The 23,551-nt window shown below is 36.0% G+C and overlaps 1 protein-coding gene across 1 annotated transcript in view; it reads right to left on the bottom strand.

Annotated features, from left to right (window-relative positions):
* tnksa (tankyrase, TRF1-interacting ankyrin-related ADP-ribose polymerase a) overlaps positions 1–23,551 on the bottom strand; it is a 154,521-nt gene that overhangs the window by 33,418 nt on the left and 97,552 nt on the right. The window contains exons 6-11 of the mRNA XM_073824012.1: positions 8,839–8,933; positions 8,559–8,625; positions 5,805–5,991; positions 2,715–2,836; positions 2,424–2,515; positions 2,241–2,319 (exon numbers count right to left, since the gene is read on the bottom strand). Coding sequence (XP_073680113.1) covers positions 2,241–2,319; positions 2,424–2,515; positions 2,715–2,836; positions 5,805–5,991; positions 8,559–8,625; positions 8,839–8,933 — 642 coding nt within the window. The remainder of the gene's footprint in view (positions 1–2,240; positions 2,320–2,423; positions 2,516–2,714; positions 2,837–5,804; positions 5,992–8,558; positions 8,626–8,838; positions 8,934–23,551) is intronic.

The following is a 23,551-nucleotide window of genomic DNA, read 5'->3' on the forward strand; positions in this document are numbered from 1 at the left end:
AGCTTGACAGATCTATTTAAACATTAAAGAACAGTAAAAATTATAATGAATATGTTATATGGTGCATATATTTAGAAAATTCTCCTCTCTAAAGTTAATTTTTGTAGGATACAAAATTTACAAAAAAAAAATATCAGAAACAAAACCTAAAACTCAAGTGATTCCACTATTTAGAAAGCAACAAAACGAATGCAAAAAATGTTCTGAATCACAACAAGTTCATGACTCCAAACTGTACTGATCAGACTTCAAGTAGGAGACCAATCAGCTAAAGTCTCTTTGTGAACGGCGTGATGAATGTTTGGCAGTTAATTGGGAAGATGCTAGCAGATAAACACTTCCATACTGATGATGAGCTCTTCCATCTCAAAGCCAATTATCTTAACCACTGATAAGCAGGCAAATTACCCTGACAAAAAAACAAAAACTAGGAGGTGCAGTGTTAGCAATGCTCATTCTTCTCCTCGTACAGCAGGAACGTGATGACTCAACTCCACACAATAGTAGAGGTGACAGAAATGCTGCTCCACTGAACTGATTTTTCTCAACTCAGGTGAGAACAGACTAAAAAAGATGCAGCCATATTCTACATTTGTAGTGTTTTATTTTTCCCCAGAAGACCACCTATAATAACAGTCAATGGTTCTTGCACAAAAAACAATCATAATCTATTTTTAAATGACCAATTTCCTCCTTTCTTTGACCTGAGCTTTTGTTAAAGGAGAAGTTCACTTCCAGAACAAAAATCTACAGATAATTTACTCACCCTCTTGTCATCCATGTTCATGTCTTTCTACGCCGTAAAAAAATAAATAAATTGTTTTTTGAGGCAAACATTTCTAGATTTTTCCCCATATAGTGGACTTCTATGATCAACTTCCAAAATGCAGTTTAAAGGGATAATTCACCCAAAAATGAAAATTTGATGTTTATCTGCTTACCCCCAGGGCAGCCAAGATGTAGGTGACTTTGTTTCTTCAGCAGAACACAAACAAAGATTTTTAACTCAAACTACACATACAAAACCAAATTATAAATACTGTTCAGTTTCCTGCACAGACTGATCGTTATGTGTCTCAAGATCTCAATGTATCGTCACGAGCCGTAGGGTTTAATTTGATTTTGTCTGTGTATGTTTTTTTTTACTCTAAAAGATTTGGTAACCATTGACTGCCATTAAATGACTGACAGACTGCAATGGTTTGAGGTAAAAATCTTTGTGTTCCACTGAAAATACAAAGTCACCTACATCTTGGATGCCCTGGGGGTAAGCAGATAAACATCAAATTTTCATTTTTGGGTGAACTATTCCTTTAAATGCAGCTTCAAAGGGCTTTAAAAATCCCAGCCGAGGAAGAAGGGTCTTATCTAGTGAAACAATCGATTATTTTCTAAAAAACAATTACAATTTATATACTTTTTAACCTCAAATGCTCATCTTGTCTAGCTTTGCGTGAACTCTGTACATCCCATCTCATTTTCTCCTCTAACTTTAAAATCACCCTATATCGCTGCAGAAGTATAGACCCAGTGTTTACAAAGTGAATGTGCAAGGAGGGTCAAACACCCTTTACAAAAAAAAAGTAAAACAGCAAAGTAAGAAGATGGAGGAGAAAATTAGATGGGAGCTTTTCAACATACCCTAACTGTCTTGAACCAAAATACACAGAGTTCATGCAGAGCTGGACAAGATGAGCGTTTGAGGTTAAAAAGTTTACAAATCGTTAATGTTTTTGAAAATTAACCAATCGTTTCGCTAGATAAGATCCTTCTTCCTCCGCTGGAATCATTTAGAGTCCTCTGAAGCTACATTTTGGAAGTTCAAACTCGCGGGCACCATGGAAGTCCACTACATTCCTGAATTTTTTTTTAATTTTTTTATTTTTTTATCAAAAAACTATTTCTTTACGATTGAAGAAAGAAAGATATGAACATCTTGGAAGACAAGGGTGTGAGTAAATAATCTGTAAATTTCTGTTCTGGAAGTAAACCAAAATCTCCAAAAATATCATCTTTCCTCCCACAAAAAAAAATACAGCATACAGGTTTGCAATCACAAGACTATAAAAAATAAACACTGACAATTTTTCGGTGAACTATCCCTTTAGGGCAGACTATCCTGTGAGAGCTGGATGGTGAAAAAAGGTGGCAGGTGTGTAAATGTGTGCGTCGCAGCTCTGTAGGCACTTGAGAACACATGCGGTTATGAGGTGCCTGCTGACGCAGGAGCAGCTGTGTACCTTCGCCCCGTGTTTCTGCAGAACCTCCATGATGTCGTTGTGCGCCCGTTCTGCCGCCACATGGAGAGGCGTCATGAAGCTGCACATGGATGATAACAGAGAAGATAATGAGAAAGACAGACAGACCTTAGCATTAGTAAACATTTGGCATTGGATAAACACATGACAGGCACATTCACTCACTCTTTGTTCTTCTCATTGACATTGGCTCCTTTCCGTAGCAGCAGTTCAGAGACCTGTTTTCGTTTTGGGTGAGGTGAGGCGACAGCACAATGCTGAAACAAGATAGAGGTATTGTTAGTGTCTAAGTTCAGAGCAGTGTGTACATCCTGTCTTAATATCTTCTGTTGTGGTTAAAGGTACAGGCTTAGAATGACATGACAGGAATTTCACTTTTGGCCTCTCTCTTTAACATCTGCTTTCAAGTTTATGTCTGAGCTGGTGGTGCTTTGAAGTGAATCAGCAGGGGCTCACCAGTGCCGTCTCATGCGTCTGTGGGTGCTTGAAGTTGATGATCTCCAAAGCCAGGGTCTTCTTCACCTTGGTCATGTCTGCTTCCCGTGCCGCCTGAAGAAGAGAGTGGCCCTTAAACTCATCTGCGCCAGAGAAAAAAAGAGAATATTTAGAGAGGTGATGCAAGACGCTCTGACAGAAGCCGTTGGTAGACATAATTCATCAAGACAAAGCGTGAAAGAAGTAATTGAAGCTTCACAGCTACAATGCAATCTGGCTTCACGGCAGCAAAAATCTGAGTTAGGATATCTAAAATGTATGACTGAATCGTCTGACCTGATCGAATGAATTTTGCGCATTCAATTTGTTATGCTCCTGCTTCTAAGAACAGCAAAGAGGGAACATTATTTCATGAGACATGAGAGCTGTTTTACTAAACGAACACGGGTGGGATTCAGCCAATCTCGCTGATATTTAGCAAAACTATTAAAAAAAAAATTGCTATCATTTGCCAATAGTTAATGTGTAAAAAATTAATATCCACCTTTATACTGTACATACTGTTCATACTGTACATTATAATGTTTAAAATGCCTAACTTGAAGCATTTAAAACTTAAAACAATTAATGAACAACTGTATTTTTATTAACTAATGTTAACAAAGATGAATACTGTAATAAATGAATTTTTCATTGATGTTAGTTAATACATTAACTAATGTTAATGTTGAACTAAATATTGCATTTTATTTACTTATATGTGACCCTGGACCACAAAACCAGTCATAAGGTTAAATTTGTCAAAACTGAGATTTATACATCATATGAAAGCTCAATAAATAAGCTTTCTATTGATGTATGGTTTGTTAGGATAGGACAATATTTGGCTGAGATACATCTATTTGAAATCAGAAATCTGAGGATGCAAAAAAATCAAAAAGACTGAGAAAATCACCTTTAAAGTTGTCCAAATTAGGTTCTTAACAATGCATATTACAAATCAAAAATTACATTTTGATATGTTTACAGTAGGAATTTTACAAAAAATCTTCATGGAACATGAACTTTACTTAATTTCTTAATGATTTTTGGCATAAAAGAAAAATCAAAATTTTTGACCCATGCAATGTATTTTTGGCTATTGCTACAAATATACCCCAGCGACTTAAGACTGGTTTTGTGGTCCAGGGTCACATATACAGTTGAGGTCAAAAGTTCACATACACCTTGCAGAATCTGCAAAATGTTAATTATTTTACCAAAATAAGTGGAATGCATGATCTTTTTTAAGACCTGAATAAGATATCTCACATAAATGACCATAATATAGTAAAAAAATAAATATAGTCCACAAGAGAAAATAATAGTTGAATTTATAAACAAAACCCCCATTCAAAAGCTTACATACACTTGATTCTTAATGTTGATACCTGAATGATCCACAGCTGTGTTTTTTTTTTAGCGATAGTCGTTCATGAGTCCCTTGTTTGTCCTGAACAGTTAAACTGACAACTGTTCTTCAGAAAAGTCATTAATGTCCCACAAATTTTTTGGTTTTTCAACATTGTGTATTTGCACCCTTTTCAACAATGACTGTATGATTTTAAGATCCCTCTTTTCACACTGAGGACCAATGAGGGACTCATATGTAACTATTACAAAAGGTGCAAATGCTTACTGATGCTTTAGAAGGAAATAGGGCTGACATTTTTTTGAATTAGAAGGTCAAGGTAAATTTAACTTATTTTGTCTTCTGGGTAACATGTAAGTATCTTATTTAGATTCTAAAGGGCAGTACTAAATAAAAACAACAACATAATATTTAGGTAAAATAGGAAAAATGTAGACATCTTCATTCTGTTCAAAAGTTTTCACCCCCGGCTCTTAATGCATCATTTTTCCTTTTGGAGCATCAGTGACTGTTTTAACCTTTTGTAATACTTGCATAGTCCCTCAGTCGTCCTCAGTCTGAAAAAAAGCATACAGTCATTGTTGGAAAGGATTCAAATACACAAAAATGCTGAAAAACCAAAGAATTTGTGGGACCTGAAAGATTTTTCTGAAGAACAGCAGGCATTTTAACTGTTCAGGACAAACAAGAGACTCATGAACTATCACTAAACAAAACAAAAAAACAGCTGTGGATCATTCAGGTAACAGCACAGTATTAAGAATCAAGTGTATGTAAACTTTTGAACAGGGTCATTTCAACTATTATTTTCTCTTGTAGACTATATGTAAACGTCTTTTATGTGAAATATCTTATTCAGGTCAGTACTAAATAAAAAATAACATACATTTTGTACGATCGCTCGTATTTTGATAAAATACTTAACATTGTATGTAAACTTTTCACCACAACTATAATGTCAACAAACTAGTTTAGTTAACGTGAACTAAAAATGAACAATACTTCTACAGCATTTATTAACCTTAGGTAATGTTAACTACATTTACTAATGCATTAATAAAATTAAAAGTTGTACTTGTTTACATTAGTTAAAACTAACAATGAATGACTTTTTATTAACTAACATTACCAAAGATGAATAAATACTGAAATATATGTATTGTTCATTCATGTTAATTACTACATTAACTAATTTATATAATATTTAAATTTATCAGCAACTGTCAAAAGTGATTGGCAAATGAGGGATGTTACACAAGAGTTTGCAACCTAAAACACTCGCAGCTCAACTCCACATAAAGGAAAATCTTTACACAGCAAACTGTGTAAAGTTTCTGCATCACTCCACCCCTCACTGGGAGAAGCCAGATGGAGAATTCACAGGCAAAATATATAACAACGTCGCCTGCCAACCTCATCAGCAGACTGGAGCTCAGCCTCCACCGCGCTTGAATAATGCAGAACGAGAAGATTGTTTAAAGGCGTCTTTCTCTAAACCTTGATGTGTCTGTCTCTTTAACAGTGAGAATGTGGCAGGAACAATCAGAGCCAAGTTGCGTCTAGCTCACTTACACTTGCAAGGATAAACAAGCAGGATGAGTTTACCAGGCTTTGATGGCACTTACACTGAGCGATGGTGAAAAATCCCAGTATGTTGTCTTTAATTCACTCTTAAGCAATAAGGTATCATATAAACTCACATGTGAGCCTCTCTTTGAGTTCTGGAGTTGGGGCCATGTCCACAGCGCTCTTCCCGTGGCAGTTGACCAGCGTGGGATCGGCTCCGTGACTCAGCAGCAGGGAGCAGACCTCCACGCGATTCTTGGAGGCAGCCTCATGCAAAGGAGTGAACTGCCAGAGGTCCATGGCATTAACGCACGCCCCATGCTACAAAAAAAAAAAAAAAAAAAAAAACAGTCAGGGTGAGATCACACGGAAACGATGGCGCCAACTCTGGCAGCCCAGATTCATTTTCAAATACATCGAGAACATTATGCGGTTCCACTTGAGCAGTTAGAGCAGTTTTAGCATAGATTATGTATTTCTATCTATTAGGGAGTCTGCTATGCCCCAGAAGCCGAGTTAATAGCACTGAGGGAAAAGAATATCGAACACCATTTTTAGAAAATGGCAGTTTTCCAAAATGGAGACATCAACTTGCACTCAGACGCAGGGGGTAAACAGTATGAAACGATTAAATAAGGGATAGATCTCCTACAAATGCTTTTTCTTTACTCTTTCAATTTCCAATCTACCATCAAATGCTAAATAAAATTTTCGGCAAGAAGTTCACGCTGCTTTTTGCAGCACAATGGTTACCAGGACCTCATTAAAGAATTACTTCACTTTTAGAATTACTCACCCCTATGTCATCCAAGATGTTCTTGTTTCTTTCTTCAGTTGAAAAGAAATTACGATTTTTGAGAAAAACATCATTCATGTTTTTTTCTCCATATAGACCTTTTTCCTGAACACGGAAGTAAGTCCGACTCTTAACTGAAAGAATGCTTTGCATTTCCGGTCTGCATTGTTTCTAGTCAAATTAGGGTATATTCCGAGCTAATAAACTAATGTTAAACCTATTAAAATGTTTTTAAAAAGCACATGGCTCCATAGCGCCATCACTTGGCAATGTCGCAATGAGCGTCATTTGTCAGTGCCTCACTTTAATGAGTGTGTAGATGACACGAAGCAGCGGAAGGTAGCTACATTAAAAACAGATGGACGCTATTTGAATGGGTTCCTATGGAAACCGGAACAGAAAAGCATTCAATCTGACGTTAGAATTCGTAATGGCGGCGCTCATCGTTTACTCAGGAAAAAGGTCTATAGTGGACTTCAATGGGAGCCAATAGGTTGAAGGTCCAATTTGCAGTTTCAGTGCAGATATAAAAGGCTCTAAAGGTCTTGTCTAGCGAAATGATCATTCATTTTCTACAAAAAAAAAAATGCATCTATGACTTCACGCGTTATGTAATCACGCTGGAAACATGTTAGGTGGTTACTTTGGTTCAAAAAGGAGAAAAACTCTTCTTTTTTTTTTCTCCAACTTCAAATTAGTCCAACATCATTGTTTTACCATTTTTTGTAAAAGGCGTTTGTTTTTCTTTGCACGTTCACTTTGTAAACACTGGGTTGGTACTTCCACCTACGTCATGCGTGACCTTTCTAACGTGATTAGAAACCAGTGCAAGACGAGCATTTGTGGTTAAAAAGTACATACATTTTTATTTTCTTTACAAAATGACTGATTGTTTAATTACATAAGACCTTGTAGAGCCTTTTGAAGCTGCATTGAAACTGCAATTTGGACCCTCAACCCGTTGGCTCCCATTGAAGTCCTGGAATGTTTCCCTCAAAAATTTCGTTTCGACTAAATAAAGACAGACATGAACATCTTGGATGACCTACCAAGTAACCTACCAAGAAATTTTCATTCTGGAAGTAAACTAATGCTTTAAAACACAAAAACCAGTGACATCTGGTGCGACATGTTTTGACTGGCCATATTTAAATAGAGGTAAATATGAATGAGATTTGAGATCAGTGAAATTTCAATCTTTTCCTCACAAAGATCTAATGGATGGGTTCAAAGGACTTTTCCTTCAGACCACTTTGACGCTGTTTTTTAGAGCTTGACAGACTCCAGTTTCACTGTGGATGGAAAACATTCTGTTTCTCCTTTTGTGTGTCATGACGTGAGGTTGAATGAGAAAATCACTTTTGGCTGAATTATCCTTTTAAAGCTTTTTGAGCTGCAAGTAAGAGGAGTGAATCAAAAGCTCCCAAGGAACTCAGGAACATCAAGATAGCGTCAGGTGTTCACAATGCAACTGTGCATGATAAGAGGATTCTTAATTGTCTTTCTGATCATTGCACAGCACATTTAATCAAATATAATGATTGAGGGAGCTTAAGGAGATCTGGGGAGCTACTGATATTGTGATAAGCTCTCCTGAGGCCGGGAATACTCTGTTCTGCTGTGTATCAGACTCCAAACATTATTGTAGAGACAGATTGGCCGCTCCGCAGGACTCTGTTGACACAGTGAGCATGGGAGAACACACCGTGAGCATAGTGTTCCATATATCAGTTTTGTAAATAAACGAAGCTGGGCTTAAAGGCCATACTCTGTGGAACACCAAGCTCGAGAGAGTTTGTTAGCACTGAAACACTGATAGGAACTGAGTGAACTCTGATAGGATAGGACAAAAAAAATAGTAATATATAAATAATACTAAAATAACTTAAATATATAGTAAGCAAAGCAGGATTTTGAATCAGTGACAATATACTGTGAATGGGACTGTCCACTGTGAGTGGTTAGGATGATTAAAAGGTTGCATCGTTGCATTGTGCCTGATTAGGACAAGCTGCTTAACTGGAAACAGTTTTGTTTGTCACAGGTCTCGGTAAAATATACATGCACACCCATTCAGGTTTTTTGTCCTTACCTTTAGGAGTAGCTCTGTGACCTCGTAGTGTCCATATGAGCAGGCATTGTGTAGAGGGACAAGACCACTAGGGATTGCAAGAACAGAAAACACACACAAAAATCATTTACGCCCCAAATGTGCTTTTCCTTTAAGTAATATATGGTAAAGGAAGGCTAATGAACCAAAGCTTTTACCAGAGTGGAGAAAATGTGAAATAGCTCATAGAAACCAGCTTTATTCCATTGCGAAAAAAGAAAAGTAGGGAAAAAAGATCAAAAGGAGACATAAGCAGACCTACCCTTTATCTTTAGCATGAACATCAGCGCCGTGTTGCAGGAGAAGCTGAACAATTCGCACTCTGTTGTATCCGGCTGCCAGATGCAATGGAGTAGACTACAAGAAAGAAAAGAGGAAACACAGTTATGAAAAAAACTGTAAGATATAGGGGATTTATCGGCCGATTATCAGCGCCAATATTAAGCATTTTTATGGTTATCAGTATCAGTCATTTTCAAAACCGATTTGCTAATAAAATAATTTGATTTAAGCATGTACAGAAAGTTTTTGTCAGAGTCCTTGTTATTCTTAATTTTGACATAAACTTTCAGTTTTACACCAGATATATATAAATCAGTTCAAAATATCGGTTATCCATCTACTTGCTCTGTAATAATCGGTATCGTCAATAAAAATCGGTCGACCACTAGTAAGACACTATTGTTCAAAAGTGTGGGTCAGTAAGATTTTTTTAAAATTAATTTAATCATTTACGTTAAACAGAAAGCAGTTGTTTTATATTGTAATAATATTTTACTCAAAATATGATCAAATAAATGCAGTCTGGTCTGGTGACCATAAACGAATACTATTATTCTATTAAGAACTAGGGATGCACGATATAAATGTAAAATATCGGCATTGGCCCAATATGAAAAATTATGGTCAGCGCTGATAGCCTTATGGGCAGTGTGCTAACATACAGCGCCGTTGTGCTCCGGGTGTCCTGTGTTCGAGTCCGGACTTGAGGACCTTTCCCGATCCCACCCCCATCTCTCTCCCACTTCGCTTCCTGACAATTCTGATCAGATTCCTATTAAAATAAAGTTGTTGTTTTTTTATTAAAAAACATGAAAAATGATGCCGTTATTTCTTGCAGATAAGAGGAGTAGCTCATATGTGGGCCTACTTCTAATAAAATTAGAGTAAAATACACAAATAGCATTTAAACTGTGTTTCTAATCAAAAAAGCAGTAATTTCTGTCATAAATTCATAAATATGTTTTGATTTAAAAGTCAGAAGCTATAGCTTACATTACAAACAAAAATTACAAACATGACACTTACATGACTATACTGATTTATTAATTAATGTGTAATATGTTATATATTTTTTAAAGATTTTCATAATTTTCCCTCTTTTGCTTCAGACCATCTACAAATGTTAAAACGTTACCACTGAAAAAAATATTTTCAATGTTCTGTCATTATAAAAGAACTTCATTACTGTTTATTTAATTCTAACAAATTCATTCTTGTTAAAAACTAATAAAATATAAAAAAAAAATTAGCTTATAATTTCTACACAGGAGAGACTTTGTGTTGTTTCCAAACAAAAGGAAATAAATCGGTATTGGCATCGGTTATCGGCCAAAATGAATTGAAAATATCGGCATATCGGATATCGGCAAAAATCCAATATTGTGCATCGCTATTAAGATCATTGTACAAATCTTACTGACCTCAAACTTGTGAACAGTTATGTACACAGATCCAACAAAGCCTTGACAAAGCACCCCTCTGTAAAACAAAGCCAAGAACTACCTTTCTTTTCTTTATGTCTCTTTAAAAAGTATTAGCTTAGCCTTTTTTCTGAAATCGGGCTGCCTAGGGACCAAGGGAGGTCTTGGTTTGTCAAACAAGTGAGGAAAAACCCATGCTAGAGTTCTTCTCCTTTCTGAATTTTGCCGTAAGGAAGTCACACTTCATTGCAGCTCTGTGGCTTGTAAACCTGCCTGACAATCCAACCCTGTGCAAGTCTTCCTGTCTTACTGAGAATGATTTAGTGTTCAGGTATTGAAATACAGGCTAAGATATTCAACACTATGTATCTATGTACTGACGCACACAGCGGGGTATAACAACAGTTTTCTTAGCACAGCATGATCGTTGCAAAAACTCACATCGCCCATATTCTGATGACTGTTTGATGAACGGTATTTGTTACGAGAGCTAATTATAGACAGCGGCTGATATTTCCTTCAAGCCAACAAAAATGAAACAAGAATTTTAAATTAAGTTAAATTAAAAGGAAATATGAAGGCACTAATAATAAACAGTTCAAATGAGAAGCTAATCAAATTCTTAACTTTCAGGCATCAAGTCATTCATGCATCCAGAAACAAAACACAAACAAAAAGAAAAACGACAAGCCAACTGAAAACAATCAAACAAAATGAGGATCAGGTGGCACAAACAAAATCAAACCCCCATAAAAGTCTCCAATGAAATGCAACAAGGCACACAGTCGTAAACCATCACAGCCATGTATTGATGCAAGCAAAGCACAATGGGCAAACTCCACATGTTCCCACACGGTCTCCTGCGGTAAGCACGGATCATTCACCATACAGCCGAAAATGCACAAAACAATGAAAAATCAATCTAGACGAAATTGGAAAACTGAATTGTGCCCTTCAATTGCAAAATAACGATAACAATATGCAGTGACGAGCTTTCGTCTGCATGCACACCAGGGTGTTTGGAGGTTGTAAAAGACGAGAAAAAAAATGACTGAAAGTGTGAGTGCTGGGGTGGAAAGCTGTAGCAGTAGAGGAGATATATTTAAGCTCCTTTATCAAGCAGGTGGTGCACTACAACTCCTCTTTTGGACAGTTTTCATACCAGGTTTTACCCTCTAACACCTTCCCCCCAATCCACTGCATTCACAAAGCTGACGTAAGTGAACAAAAAACTAAATGGCCACATTGTGACAATCCAAAAAAAAAAAGAAAAATGTAAAAAATAAAATCCAACAGAGATTAAAATGAGTGCAATCAAGCATAAAATAAAAGAAACTTACCAGCATTTTTTGAGATGTCGACTGATAAGACAATGTCGCCAGAATGACGAATAAAACAAAAGAGAACAAAAACAAACAAACAAAAAACAAATAATGACATAATGATAGCATTATGTAATTCTGGCACACCCTCTAACAATTGTCTTTTGTCCTCTAACTTTACTTGGGACAAGCCAAACACACCACTCTGGCATCACTGCATTGTGACGGAGACTGAAAAGACATGATTTCAACACAGAGGATATGCAAACAGACCAAGCAGTCCATCATTCCTTTTACTATCCAGGGAGCTCGGGCTGACTTGACAGAAGAGTTGGTACTGATTCAGTGGCACTCAACCAAAACTCATTTCAGGCAGCTGTGACCGAGATATCGCACATGTGCTGCTGGTTTACGTGATTCATGCTGTGGCAGAACACTGTGGTCTGCTGACGTGTTCAGATTGTCCAGTGAATTTGTATTATCAGTTGTGAAAAACACCTTTTTTTTTACAGGGATGTACAAACAAAGGCTTTGTTCACTGCAGGACAAGAAAAAGTCAGTTTGTTTTCATTAAAGTAAATATAAATCAAGCTTTTGTCTAAAACTTCATTAATATTAATGTTTAAAGTACATGCAAGCTGGTGCTTCTATTCCTAGTAGATGACCATAAAAAATTGCATGCTTACCATCTGTTAACCAAAGCAACCATTTTAAGCTACAAGGAATAAGAGTATTTCACTAATACCATAAATGGGACCTTAGACCACAAAACCAGTCATAAGGCAGGACTCTATAGTGTGACCATTTTAGTCGCATTTGCAACTAAAAAAATTAATATGAAAAAATATTTAGGTCAGCGTTGATAGCCTCGTGGGCAGTGCATCAACATGCGTCCCGGCTCGCTGACCTTTCCCGATCCTGTTCCCCCTCTCTCTCCCACTTATCAATAAAAGGCAAGAACGCCAAAAATAAATCTTTAAAAAAAAAAAGAAAAAATATTTAGGAGCACCATGTGCGACTGACACGATCAGCATATTTGTGTTTGTGCTGAGGAGAGTGTCAAAGGTTTCTACGTGTTTTTGCAACGTTAAGTAATGTATCATAGACATATCTCACAAATCCTTAAAACAAAGTGTAGAGAGAGTGTAAATAAGAGATTCATTGTGCAGTGTAGAGAGAAATGTGATATTAATTTAATACAAGTGACATTGTCTGGCTATAACACTATTGCCTGATTTTGCTCTATTTCGTCATCAAAAATGGTCTGAAAGTCTGTGCATCTCCATTAAAACACAGCATTGTTTCGTTTATGATTCGTTTTTAAAACGAATCTAGTGAGTCAATGATTTAATTTCCCATTCATAAAAACAGTCACTTGCCGCCACCTACTGGCATATTTAGTTTCATTTTTAAAGCATCTGTTATTTAAGTCATTTAACATTTCTGTATTCAAAATTTCATATTTAAAATATCAATCTTAACAATTTATTCATCTGATTGCAGTCATTCCACCTCTGAGCCTCATTAAACATGAAAATACACCTACAAGCCACTTTTGTGTTCTTCTGTGCCACCTATGCAGTACAAATAAATTTTGTTAACGATTTTAATTTGATTGGTAACTTATTCTTATTCTATCGTTTTACTTAGAAATTTTAAAAAGATTAAAAATATTATTTTTTAAAAATTTAACAAAAGATGTTAAACAAAAATGCCATTACAAATTTTTCTTTGGGTGCAATGATTGACGCTGAAGTATCAGATGCTGTAGAATCTACATTTGTTATTGTATTTCTGATCTATTTTATCAGTAAAGAAATTCAAGTCATTACTATTTAACTGTACAGGAATATTTAGGTCGGGTGGCGTCTGGTTATTTGTTAATCTCGCCACTGTGCTAAATAAAAACCTTGGATTGTTGGTGGATATGCTTGGCTCTAGCAGCTTTTAAAGCCTGTCTATAGCTAGACATAATGTTTTACCATGCAATTCTAAAAACTTCCAAGTTAGTTTTTTTCCATTTACGCTCAAGATTACGGGTATACAAAATTCCCCTGTAAATCACTTTGTAATGGGAAGGAAAATTTTTGATCAGATTGTCTGATTATTGATTAGAAGTTGCTCCTGAAACTTTGACTGTGCTCCTACATTTTTTAAGTCAGGAGCACAAGCTCTGAAAAGAAAAGTAAGCGTAAAGCCATGTAAGGGCCAATTATTTTAAATTGAAAGATTAAATAAGCTTTCCACTGATGTATGGTTTGTTAGGATAGGACAATATTTGGCCGAGATACAACTATTTGAAAATCTGTAATTTGAGGGTGCAAAAAAATCTAAATCTAAAGCTGTCCAAATTCAATTCTTAGCAATGCATATTACTAATCAAAAGTTAAGTTTTGAAATATTTATGGTAGGAAATTTACAAAATATCTTCACGGGACATCTTTACTTAATATCCTAATGATTTTTGGCATTTAAAAAAAAAATCGATCATTTTGACCCATACAATGTATTGTTGCCTATTTTATTTCTACAAATATACCCGTGCTACTTACGACAGTTATTTTTTTTTTTTTATCCAGGTCACAAATGTAAATTTGACCCATTTTAAATAATGATAAACAGAAACACCCACCCATTTTTTCTATACCATAGCGTCTGCTTCAAATAGGGATTACTTGCAGAGAAAAGATTAGATTTTCAGAAAGATTAGATTCTCAATCTCATTTGGCACCACAGATCTGTTATAGTATCAAGGTCACTCTCAGACTGAAATGAATTAATCTGACATCATATCCACACTTGATCTACTTCCTAAAACGCTTTATGTTTAACAGTAACAGTAAATATAAGATGCCCCAAGACCGACCCTTGGGGAACACCTAGTTATTTTACCTTGTGGGAAACATTCATCAGAGGATTTTCTGAGCAACCTGCAATCTTGCACATGTAACGAGTTGGGAGGCTGGATCACCATGGCGACACAGTCATACGGTAGCCATGGCTACACTCAATCACTTTAACCCCTCCTGCCAATCTGTCCGCCCTACCCTAAGCAAACAGGACTAACAGGAAAGATGCATCTTGCAGAAAACACACAATTTCTTTTGTGCTCTCTGAAAAATGAAAAGTAAAAGACAAAAATATAATGCCAGCTTAACCGTAGGCTATTAAATCTGAGATCTTCCATCAATTTCTTTAAGGGCCCGACACACCAGCAGAACTGCCGTCTCACTCGAGAGCTGTTCCTATTGAATCATTTAAGATAAATGTGTTGCCTAAAGACGTACAGCTGGAAATATTACCCCCTACATACTTCAGATCGCAACACCCTGACACTGTTTAAAATGGGTGGAATGCTAAAATGAGCTTTTGCATTGGTTTTTAGGGGAATGGAATTCACAAATAATGAAATTCAGAGTACCCTCAGTGCATTTGGCTCTGTCACATTATGTCTTTCTGGTGCTGGCAGAAACAGCAGACAGGTGAACTAGAGCGAAGATCTGTGTCGATTCAGTTGGCTTCAAACAGAAAGCGACGGCAAAGCTATGTGGCAGGGTTGACCTTTTGCCAGCAGACCCTGAAGCGTGAGAGTGAGACGCGCAGTGCAGGTCATTCAGATGAGAAAGTGTTTGGGTTACTCTGCCCATTCAAACATTGGCTGCCAATAAGACAAATCACTGCACACGGAAGCCAGCCTTGTCTGCAACAACACTGAGCCACTCAAATTTGTTTTGTTCTTTTGTGCAAATTTCGCCCTAATGTCCTTCTAAACCCTTTAGGAATTTAATTTTTGGAACACAAATTAAAATATTTTTGATGAAAATCGAGAGCTTCTTGTCCTTGAATAGACATCAATGTAACCAAAACGTTCAAGGCCCAGAAAGGTAGTAAGGGCATCGTCAAAAGGGTCCATGTGACATCAATGGCTCAGCCTTGGAAAAATGACTTTATTCGACAATTTCTTCTCTTCCAGGTCAGTCCTCGGTGCACGTTCACAAGAATTATTGTGATAATTTTTTTTGTCCATATCTCCCAGCCCTATGTCACATGGACTATTTTATTGATGTCCTTACTACCTTTCTAGACCTTGAACATGGTAGTACAGTTGATGTCTATACAGGGTCACAAAAAGGTCTTACAGGTTTGGAATAACACGAGGATGAACTATCCCTTTAAAATACTTTATTTTATTCCAATTACCTTTTCCTGAGACAAGCATATATAATATACTTTACCATTACACACATTGTGAGGGTTTGTGATAAGGAGAGGAACAGTGTGAACTTTGGAGTAAATACAAGCAAACAAAATTAAAATCTCTGGAAAGGATTAGAAAGACTGTGAAACAGTTCTATGCTTTTCACAGATTAAATCTGCTCTGCTGGTCCTGTCTTAATCGACAAGAGAAAATGACCCAAGTAGGTACAATTCTATTTATCATTAAAGGGATAGTTCACCCAAAAATGAAACTTCTTTCATTAATTACTCACCCTCATGTCGTTCCAAACCCGTAAGATCAAAATCCAAGAGCTTTCTGACCCTGCATAAACAGCAACACAACTAGCACGTTCAAGGCCCAGAAAGGTAGCAAGAATATTGATAAAATAGCCCATGTGACACCAGTGGTTTAACCGTAATGTAATGAAGGTACAAGAATACTGGGTTTAAACTGACATAAGGGTAAGTAATTAATGACAGAATTTTCCTTTTTGGGTGAACTAACCCTTTAATGGTAAGGTTTTGAATGCATAAATGTGACCCTGGACCACGAAACCAGTCATAAGTCGCACAGGTATATTTGTAGCAATAGCCAAAAACATATTGTATCGGTCAAAATTATCGTTTTTTCTTTTATGCCAAAAATTATTAGGATGTTAAGTAAAGATCATGTTCCATGAAGATTTTTTGTAAATTTCCTACGTTAAATATATCAAAATTTGGACAACTCTAAAGGCGATTTGCCCAATTTTTTTTTTTTTTTTTGGACTATCTAATTCCAGATCTCAGCCGAATATTGTCCTATCCTAATAAACCACACACAGATGGAAAGCTTTATTCAGCTTTCAGATAAATTTAAATTGAGAAATATACCCTTATTACTGGTTTTGTGGTCCAGGGTCACAAATGTATGAACTTTGACATTTCTACTGTAAAATAAAACTAAAAAAAATGTATAAAGTTTACACAAAAATGTATTAATATTATATAAAACTAGTTTCAACATTGACGATAATACAAAATGTTTCTTTGGGACCAAATCAGCATATTAGAATGATTTATGAAGGACCATGTTAAAGGAGTAGCTCACTTCCAGAGCAAAACTTTACAGATAAAGTACTCCATTGTCATCCAAGATGTTCATGTCTTTCTTTCTTTCTTCGGTCGTATAGAAATTATGTTTTTTTAGGAAAACATTTCAGGAATTATCTCTGTATAGTAGGGTTGTCACGATACCATAAAAATGACTTGCGATACTATGCCAGCTGAAGTATCACGATACCAAGTAGTATCACGATACCATGCAGTACTCTGTGATGTAATGATGTAAATGAAAACAGACAAGATTTTTCTCTGAATACTAATGTAAACAAAACATCTTAGCACTGCACAGAAGCTGCATGGTATTTAGATGTGGTATTTATAAATAGACTGTATTTATAATTGCATAAATAATGTTATGAGATTAATGTTTTAAACACAAAACTTTGAATATAGAAATATGTTGGAAAAGAACATAATATGATGGGAAACAAAAACCGCCAGCGGGTGGCAGCAATATTCACGATTGAATCACTGAGTTGTTCAAACGATTCTTTCAAAACAGCTGAATCCTTCAGGAGTGAATCAAATGACTCGTTTTTATGAATGGCTTAGTGAATCAGTGATTCGCCCAAACCAACGCGGATTCGGATTCGAACACAGAAACGAAACAAAAACAGCACTTAACTCTTGCTCGTGTCATATTGCTGAACTATCAGGAGCATTTTTGCTCGCATATCTTGAAATTTCCAAGTTAGCAGCTGGAGTATTAAAACTTATTCATTCATAATGTAAATATATAATGATTGATAAGAACCAAAGTGCAAAGCGGCTATGTTCATGAATGGAATTGCATTCGTGATCGCAAAGATGTTTCCAGAAATGAATTATTACACCTGTTCATGGCAAATGAATAAAAATACTAAAAAATATATATATTTCTTGTAAAATAGTTGGATGTTGAATAATTGATTCTTGAGCTGCTATTTTAAATAACACCAGACGGTCTGAATCAGACCCTCTCTTCTGATAAACTGCAGCGTGAACAACGACGTGCGCGTGCAACTTCCCATTACAAATTGAACTGAAGCTTCGGGAAACACCGAATACCATATAAAGCGTATACACAGCCTGTATTACACAAATCACAGCAGAAAGACATTTTGGTAATCAACTTGTAATATTTCTGCTGGCGTGCATGTTCAAGTGAACGTTTTAAACAGTGTTCTGCCGTGCATACAACATATCTTACGGTGCTACCGTATGGACGATACTACCATTTCAAAATGCAGTGGCACCGCGGGTATTTTTAAGCTTTAGTATCGCGATACTACAGTAGTACCGGTATACCGTGCAACCCTACTGTATAGTGGACTTCTGCGGTGTCTGTGAGTTTGAACTTCCAAAATGCAGTTTAAACATAACTTCAAATGGCTCTAAATGATTCCAGCCGAGAAATAAGGGTCTTATCTAGCGAAAAGATCGGACATTTTCTAAAAAATAAAAAAATAATAATAATAAAATGGCAGATCGTTTCACTAGATATTGCTTGTTTCTCGACTGGGATTGTTTAGAGCCCGTTGAAGCTGCATTGAAACTGCATTTTGGAAGTTCAAACTCACAGACACCATAGAAGTCCGCTATATGGAGATAATTCCTGAAATGTTTTCCGCAAAAAACAATTTCTTTACGACTGAAAAAAAAACAAGACATGAACATCTTGGATGACAACGGAGTGAGTACATTATCTGTTCTGGAATTGAACTACTCCTTTAAAGCTGTAAATCAGCTTTGAAATCACAAGAATAAATGATATTTTAAAATATATTAAAATAGAAAATAGTTCTCATCATATTTTACATTAATACGTTTTTTCTTGTATTTTCATTAAAAAAATTCCAAGCTTTCCCCCTCTAACCTCAGCCGCACATCCTAAAATATATAATTTAGGAGTACTAATTTCACCTCATTTTTAGTGCTTCCTCATTTTCCCCTCAGAGTAGAAATATCCCTTTGTCCACGTCTTTCCCTTGTCTTGCCACGGAGGAATGGTGACCTGTAACCATGCCAACAGTGAGTGCTTCTCCACAGCTGTTGCCATGACTGCGGTACATGCTATAACTAGTGTGAAATCTGCACGGATGGAGCCTTTGAAAACAATGCGTTGCTTGGCTAAGTAACCCTTTAGTGCACCTCCGTTAGTGGAGATTTACACAAGGGAGCGTACAGAAGAGGGTCTCTCATCCCCGTGCACCGCTAAAGTAAACACCAGGTCCAGAGAGAGGCGTCATACTAGCTGCAAGCAAACAGCAGGAAGGGGCTACAGAGCACACTAATGCCAGTTACTCACTGTGAGGATCAATAAGACATTACCCCCTTTACCAGGCCCGCGAAACGGAAAAAATACAGCTCGCCGACTCCTATAGAAGCTTCTTAAGGCATACTGGGCTCTTTAATAAAGGAGTTCAAATCCCGAAGGGGGACGACGCCTGGTTCCTCCGTCCTAATCACAACACTCACCCCACCATTAAAGACAGTCCCAGCAGAGCGCTGAAGGCGTTAACGACCAGAGCGTCCAGCGGGATGCTATTTCGAATCATGTGCCGTCAAGGGCTCAAGTTTTCCCAGGAGTCTATTGCTGGAAAGCAGAGACAAATAGTCATGTGCGATAATTAACTGCAATGAAGTCTGTGTGTTATGAGAGAACGAGAAAGAGGGAAAAGAGATAAAGGCAGACGGGAAACACTACAAGCGTTCCACATAAGCAGCTGCTCCGTTTCTTCCATCCACCTACGATTCTACGGGGGCGCATCAGTGTGCAATGAGGGCCAGGAACAGACGCTTGGATAGACAAAATATTTGTTAATCTTCAGAAACATGGAAATGAAACAAAAAAAGTTGCAGCTGAATTAGCATATTCTCACCGGCAACCACTGCACAGATTGCACGCCGCTTGTTTTATCTCAGCCTGTGCAGCGAGGCTGCCTCAACTTGATACCTTATCAAAGATGCCAAGGCATATTCTGCCTTGTTCATTTTACAGTCTAAAGGGGGGGAAAAAACAAAAAAGCACTTCAGGTGACAGCAAGCTTCACCTGAAGTTTGAAAAAAAAGTGAAGACAACACTATCGAGACATCTGTGAATACACTACATGATAGCTAAGGAATCATTTCCAGGCTTTTTTATTCATAACATTTTTAGGAAGGGCACACTAAAATGATCAAAAGTGACAGTAAAGACATTAATGGTGTTACAAAAGATTTTAATAAATACTGTCCTAGTAGTGGCTGTTGAAAATAGTTTTTTCTTCACAGGAATAATTATATTTTAAAGTGTATTAAAATAGAAAACAGTCATTTTAAAGGCAAAAATTCTGTCATTAATTACTCACCCTCATGTCGTTCCAAACCTTTATTTTATATCTTTATAACACAAATTAAGATAACTTTGATGAAATCTGAGAGCTTTCTGATCCTCCATAGACAGCAACACAGCTACCACATTCAAGGAATCGAAACATTGATAAAACAGTCCATGTGACAACCTTAAATCAATCTTAATTTTATACAACTACAAGGATATTTTTTGTGCGCGAAGGAAACAAAATAATGACTTTATTCAGCAATTTCTTCTCTTCCGTTTCAGTCTTCAACGCACGTTCATGCGATTACAAAGACCGACACGGAAGAGAAGATATTGTTAAATGGTTATTTTTGTTTTCTTTGCAAAAAAAAATCTCTTTATAAAAAAAATATATATATGAACCACCACAGAGCTAGAGAGCTGTCTTGAGGAACCCTGAATCCAGAGTGCTGAGACTAGGTGAAAAGCAAATCTTTCCAGTATCCGTAATCTGTAAGCTAAAGCCTGCAATGTTAAGGCAAATGTTATCACACCATATAAACGGCTCTGTTTCACAAATTCCACCCAGAGCAATGATGAGGCAGTCAATGGAACACTGGCTTCGAAGTGCTGACATGGATGAGAGTGTCTTCATCATATCTTCTTAAAGCTATTTATTGTGTGGTTTAGCCAAAAAACATTAAAAGCTAAATGCCAAAAGCTAGAAGCCCATTTTCAACACTGAATAAAAAGTAAAGGTAATTGTGACTTTTTATTTCTCAATTCTGACTCACAACTGCGTGATACAAACTTGCGATTCTGACCTTTTCTCATAATTGTAATATAAACTCGCAATTGCAAGTTATAAAGTCAGAATAGCAAGTTATAAACTGGCAGTTGACTTTTCCTCAAAATTGTGTGATACAAACTCACAATTGTGAGAAAAACACTCAGATTTGCGAATAAATAGAATAAACTTGCAATTCTGACCTTTTTTCTTACAATACCGGCTTTTTCTCGCAAATGCGAGTTTATATCTTGCAATTCTGACTTTTTCCTCAAAGTTATGACTTTTTTTTCTCAGAATTATGAGATATAAACTAGCAAGAACATGTCAGTCTTTTTCACCCTTAGCACTGGACTTGCGAGATAGTCAGAATCGCAAGATATAACTCACATTTGCGAGAAACAAAGTCAGAATTGCAAGATCTAAACTCGGAATTGCAAAAAAAAAAAAGTCAGAATCGTGAGAAAAAAAGTCAGAATTGAAACTCGCATTTGTGAGAATTGTTAGATATAAACTCAGAATTGCAAGATATTAACTCACATTTGCGAGAAAAAAGTCAGAATTGCAAGATACAAACTCGCATTTGCGAGAGAAAAAAAATCAGAATTGGAAGATATAAACACATTTGCAAAAAAAGTCAGAATTGCAATATATAAACTCGCATTTGCTTGAAAAGAGTCAGAATTGCAAGATATAAACAAAAATGTGAGATAAACTCGCATTTGTGAGAAAAAAAGTCAGAATTGTGAGATAGAAACTCAGAATTGCGTGAAAAAAGTCAGAATTATGAGATAGAAACTCAGAATTACGTGAAAAAAAAGTCAGAATTGAAATATATAAACTCGCATTTGTGAGAATTGTTAGATATAAACTCAGAATTGCGTGAAAAAAAGTCAGAATTGCAAGATACAAACTCGCATTTGCGAGAGAAAAAAAATCGGAATTGGAAGATATAAACACATTTGCAAAAAAAGTCAGAATTGCAATATATAAACTCGCATTTGCTTGAAAAGAGTCAGAATTGCAAGATATAAACAAAAATGTGAGATAAACTCGCATTTGAGAGAAAAAAAGTCAGAATTGTGAGATAGAAACTCAGAATTGCGTGAAAAAAAGTTGCAAGATACAAACTCGCATTTGCGAGAGAAAAAAAAATCGGAATTGGAAGATATAAACACATTTGCAAAAAAAGTCAGAATTGCAATATATAAACTCGCATTTGCTTGAAAAGAGTCAGAATTGCAAGATATAAACAAAAATGTGAGATAAACTCGCATTTGTGAGAAAAAAAGTCAGAATTGTGAGATAGAAACTCAGAATTGCGTGAAAAAAGTCAGAATTATGAGATAGAAACTCAGAATTACGTGAAAAAAAAGTCAGAATTGCAAGATATAACTCACATTTGTGAGGAAAAAAAGTCAGAATTGCAAGATCTAAACTCAGAATTGCAAAAAAAAAAAAGTCAGAATCGCGAGAAAAAGTCAGAATTGAAATATATAAACTCGCATTTGTGAGAATTGTTAGATATAAACTCAGAATTGCGTGAAAAAAAGTCAGAATTGCAAGATACAAACTCGCATTTGCGAGAGAAAAAAAATCGGAATTGGAAGATATAAACACATTTGCAAAAAAAGTCAGAATTGCAATATATAAACTCGCATTTGCTTGAAAAGAGTCAGAATTGCAAGATATAAACAAAAATGTGAGATAAACTCGCATTTGAGAGAAAAAAAGTCAGAATTGTGAGATAGAAACTCAGAATTGTGCGAAAAAAGTCAGAATTATGAGATAGAAACTAAGAATTGCGTGAAAAAAAGTCAGAATTGCAAGATATAACTCACATTTGTGAGGAAAAAAAGTCAGAATTGCAAGATCTAAACTCAGAATTGCAAAAAAAAAAAAAAGTCAGAATCGCGAGAAAAAGTCAGAATTGAAATATATAAACTCGCATTTGTGAGAATTGTTAGATATAAACTCAGAATTGCGTGAAAAAAAGTCAGAATTGCAAGATACAAACTCGCATTTGCGAGAGAAAAAAAATCGGAATTGGAAGATATAAACACATTTGCAAAAAAAGTCAGAATTGCAATATATAAACTCGCATTTGCTTGAAAAGAGTCAGAATTGCAAGATATAAACAAAAATGTGAGATAAACTCGCATTTGCGACAAAAAAAAATTCAGAATTCGAAGATAAAAACTCACATTTGCAAAAAAAAATCTGAATTGCAAAATATAAACTCAATTGCGTGAAAAGTCAGAAATTGCAAGATACAAACTGGCATTTGCGAGAAAAAAAGTCAGAATCGGAAGATATAAACTCAGAATTGCAAAAAAACTATTCAGAATTGCAAGATCTAAACTCAGAATTGCAAAAAAAAAGAAGAAAAAAAAAAAAGAATTGTAAGATACAAACTCGCATTTGCAAGAACAGTCAGAATTACAAGATGGGCTTCCATAATGCACTGAAAGTCAGTGTTATCCAAACTATCACTGGGCTGGGCTTCACTGATTTTTAATTAAAAGTAAAATAATAGAGATGTTTTTCTAAATGTTTTCATT

The sequence above is a fragment of the Garra rufa genome, chromosome 19 (assembly GCF_049309525.1).
Source record: "Garra rufa chromosome 19, GarRuf1.0, whole genome shotgun sequence".
Classification (NCBI taxonomy): domain Eukaryota; kingdom Metazoa; phylum Chordata; class Actinopteri; order Cypriniformes; family Cyprinidae; genus Garra; species Garra rufa.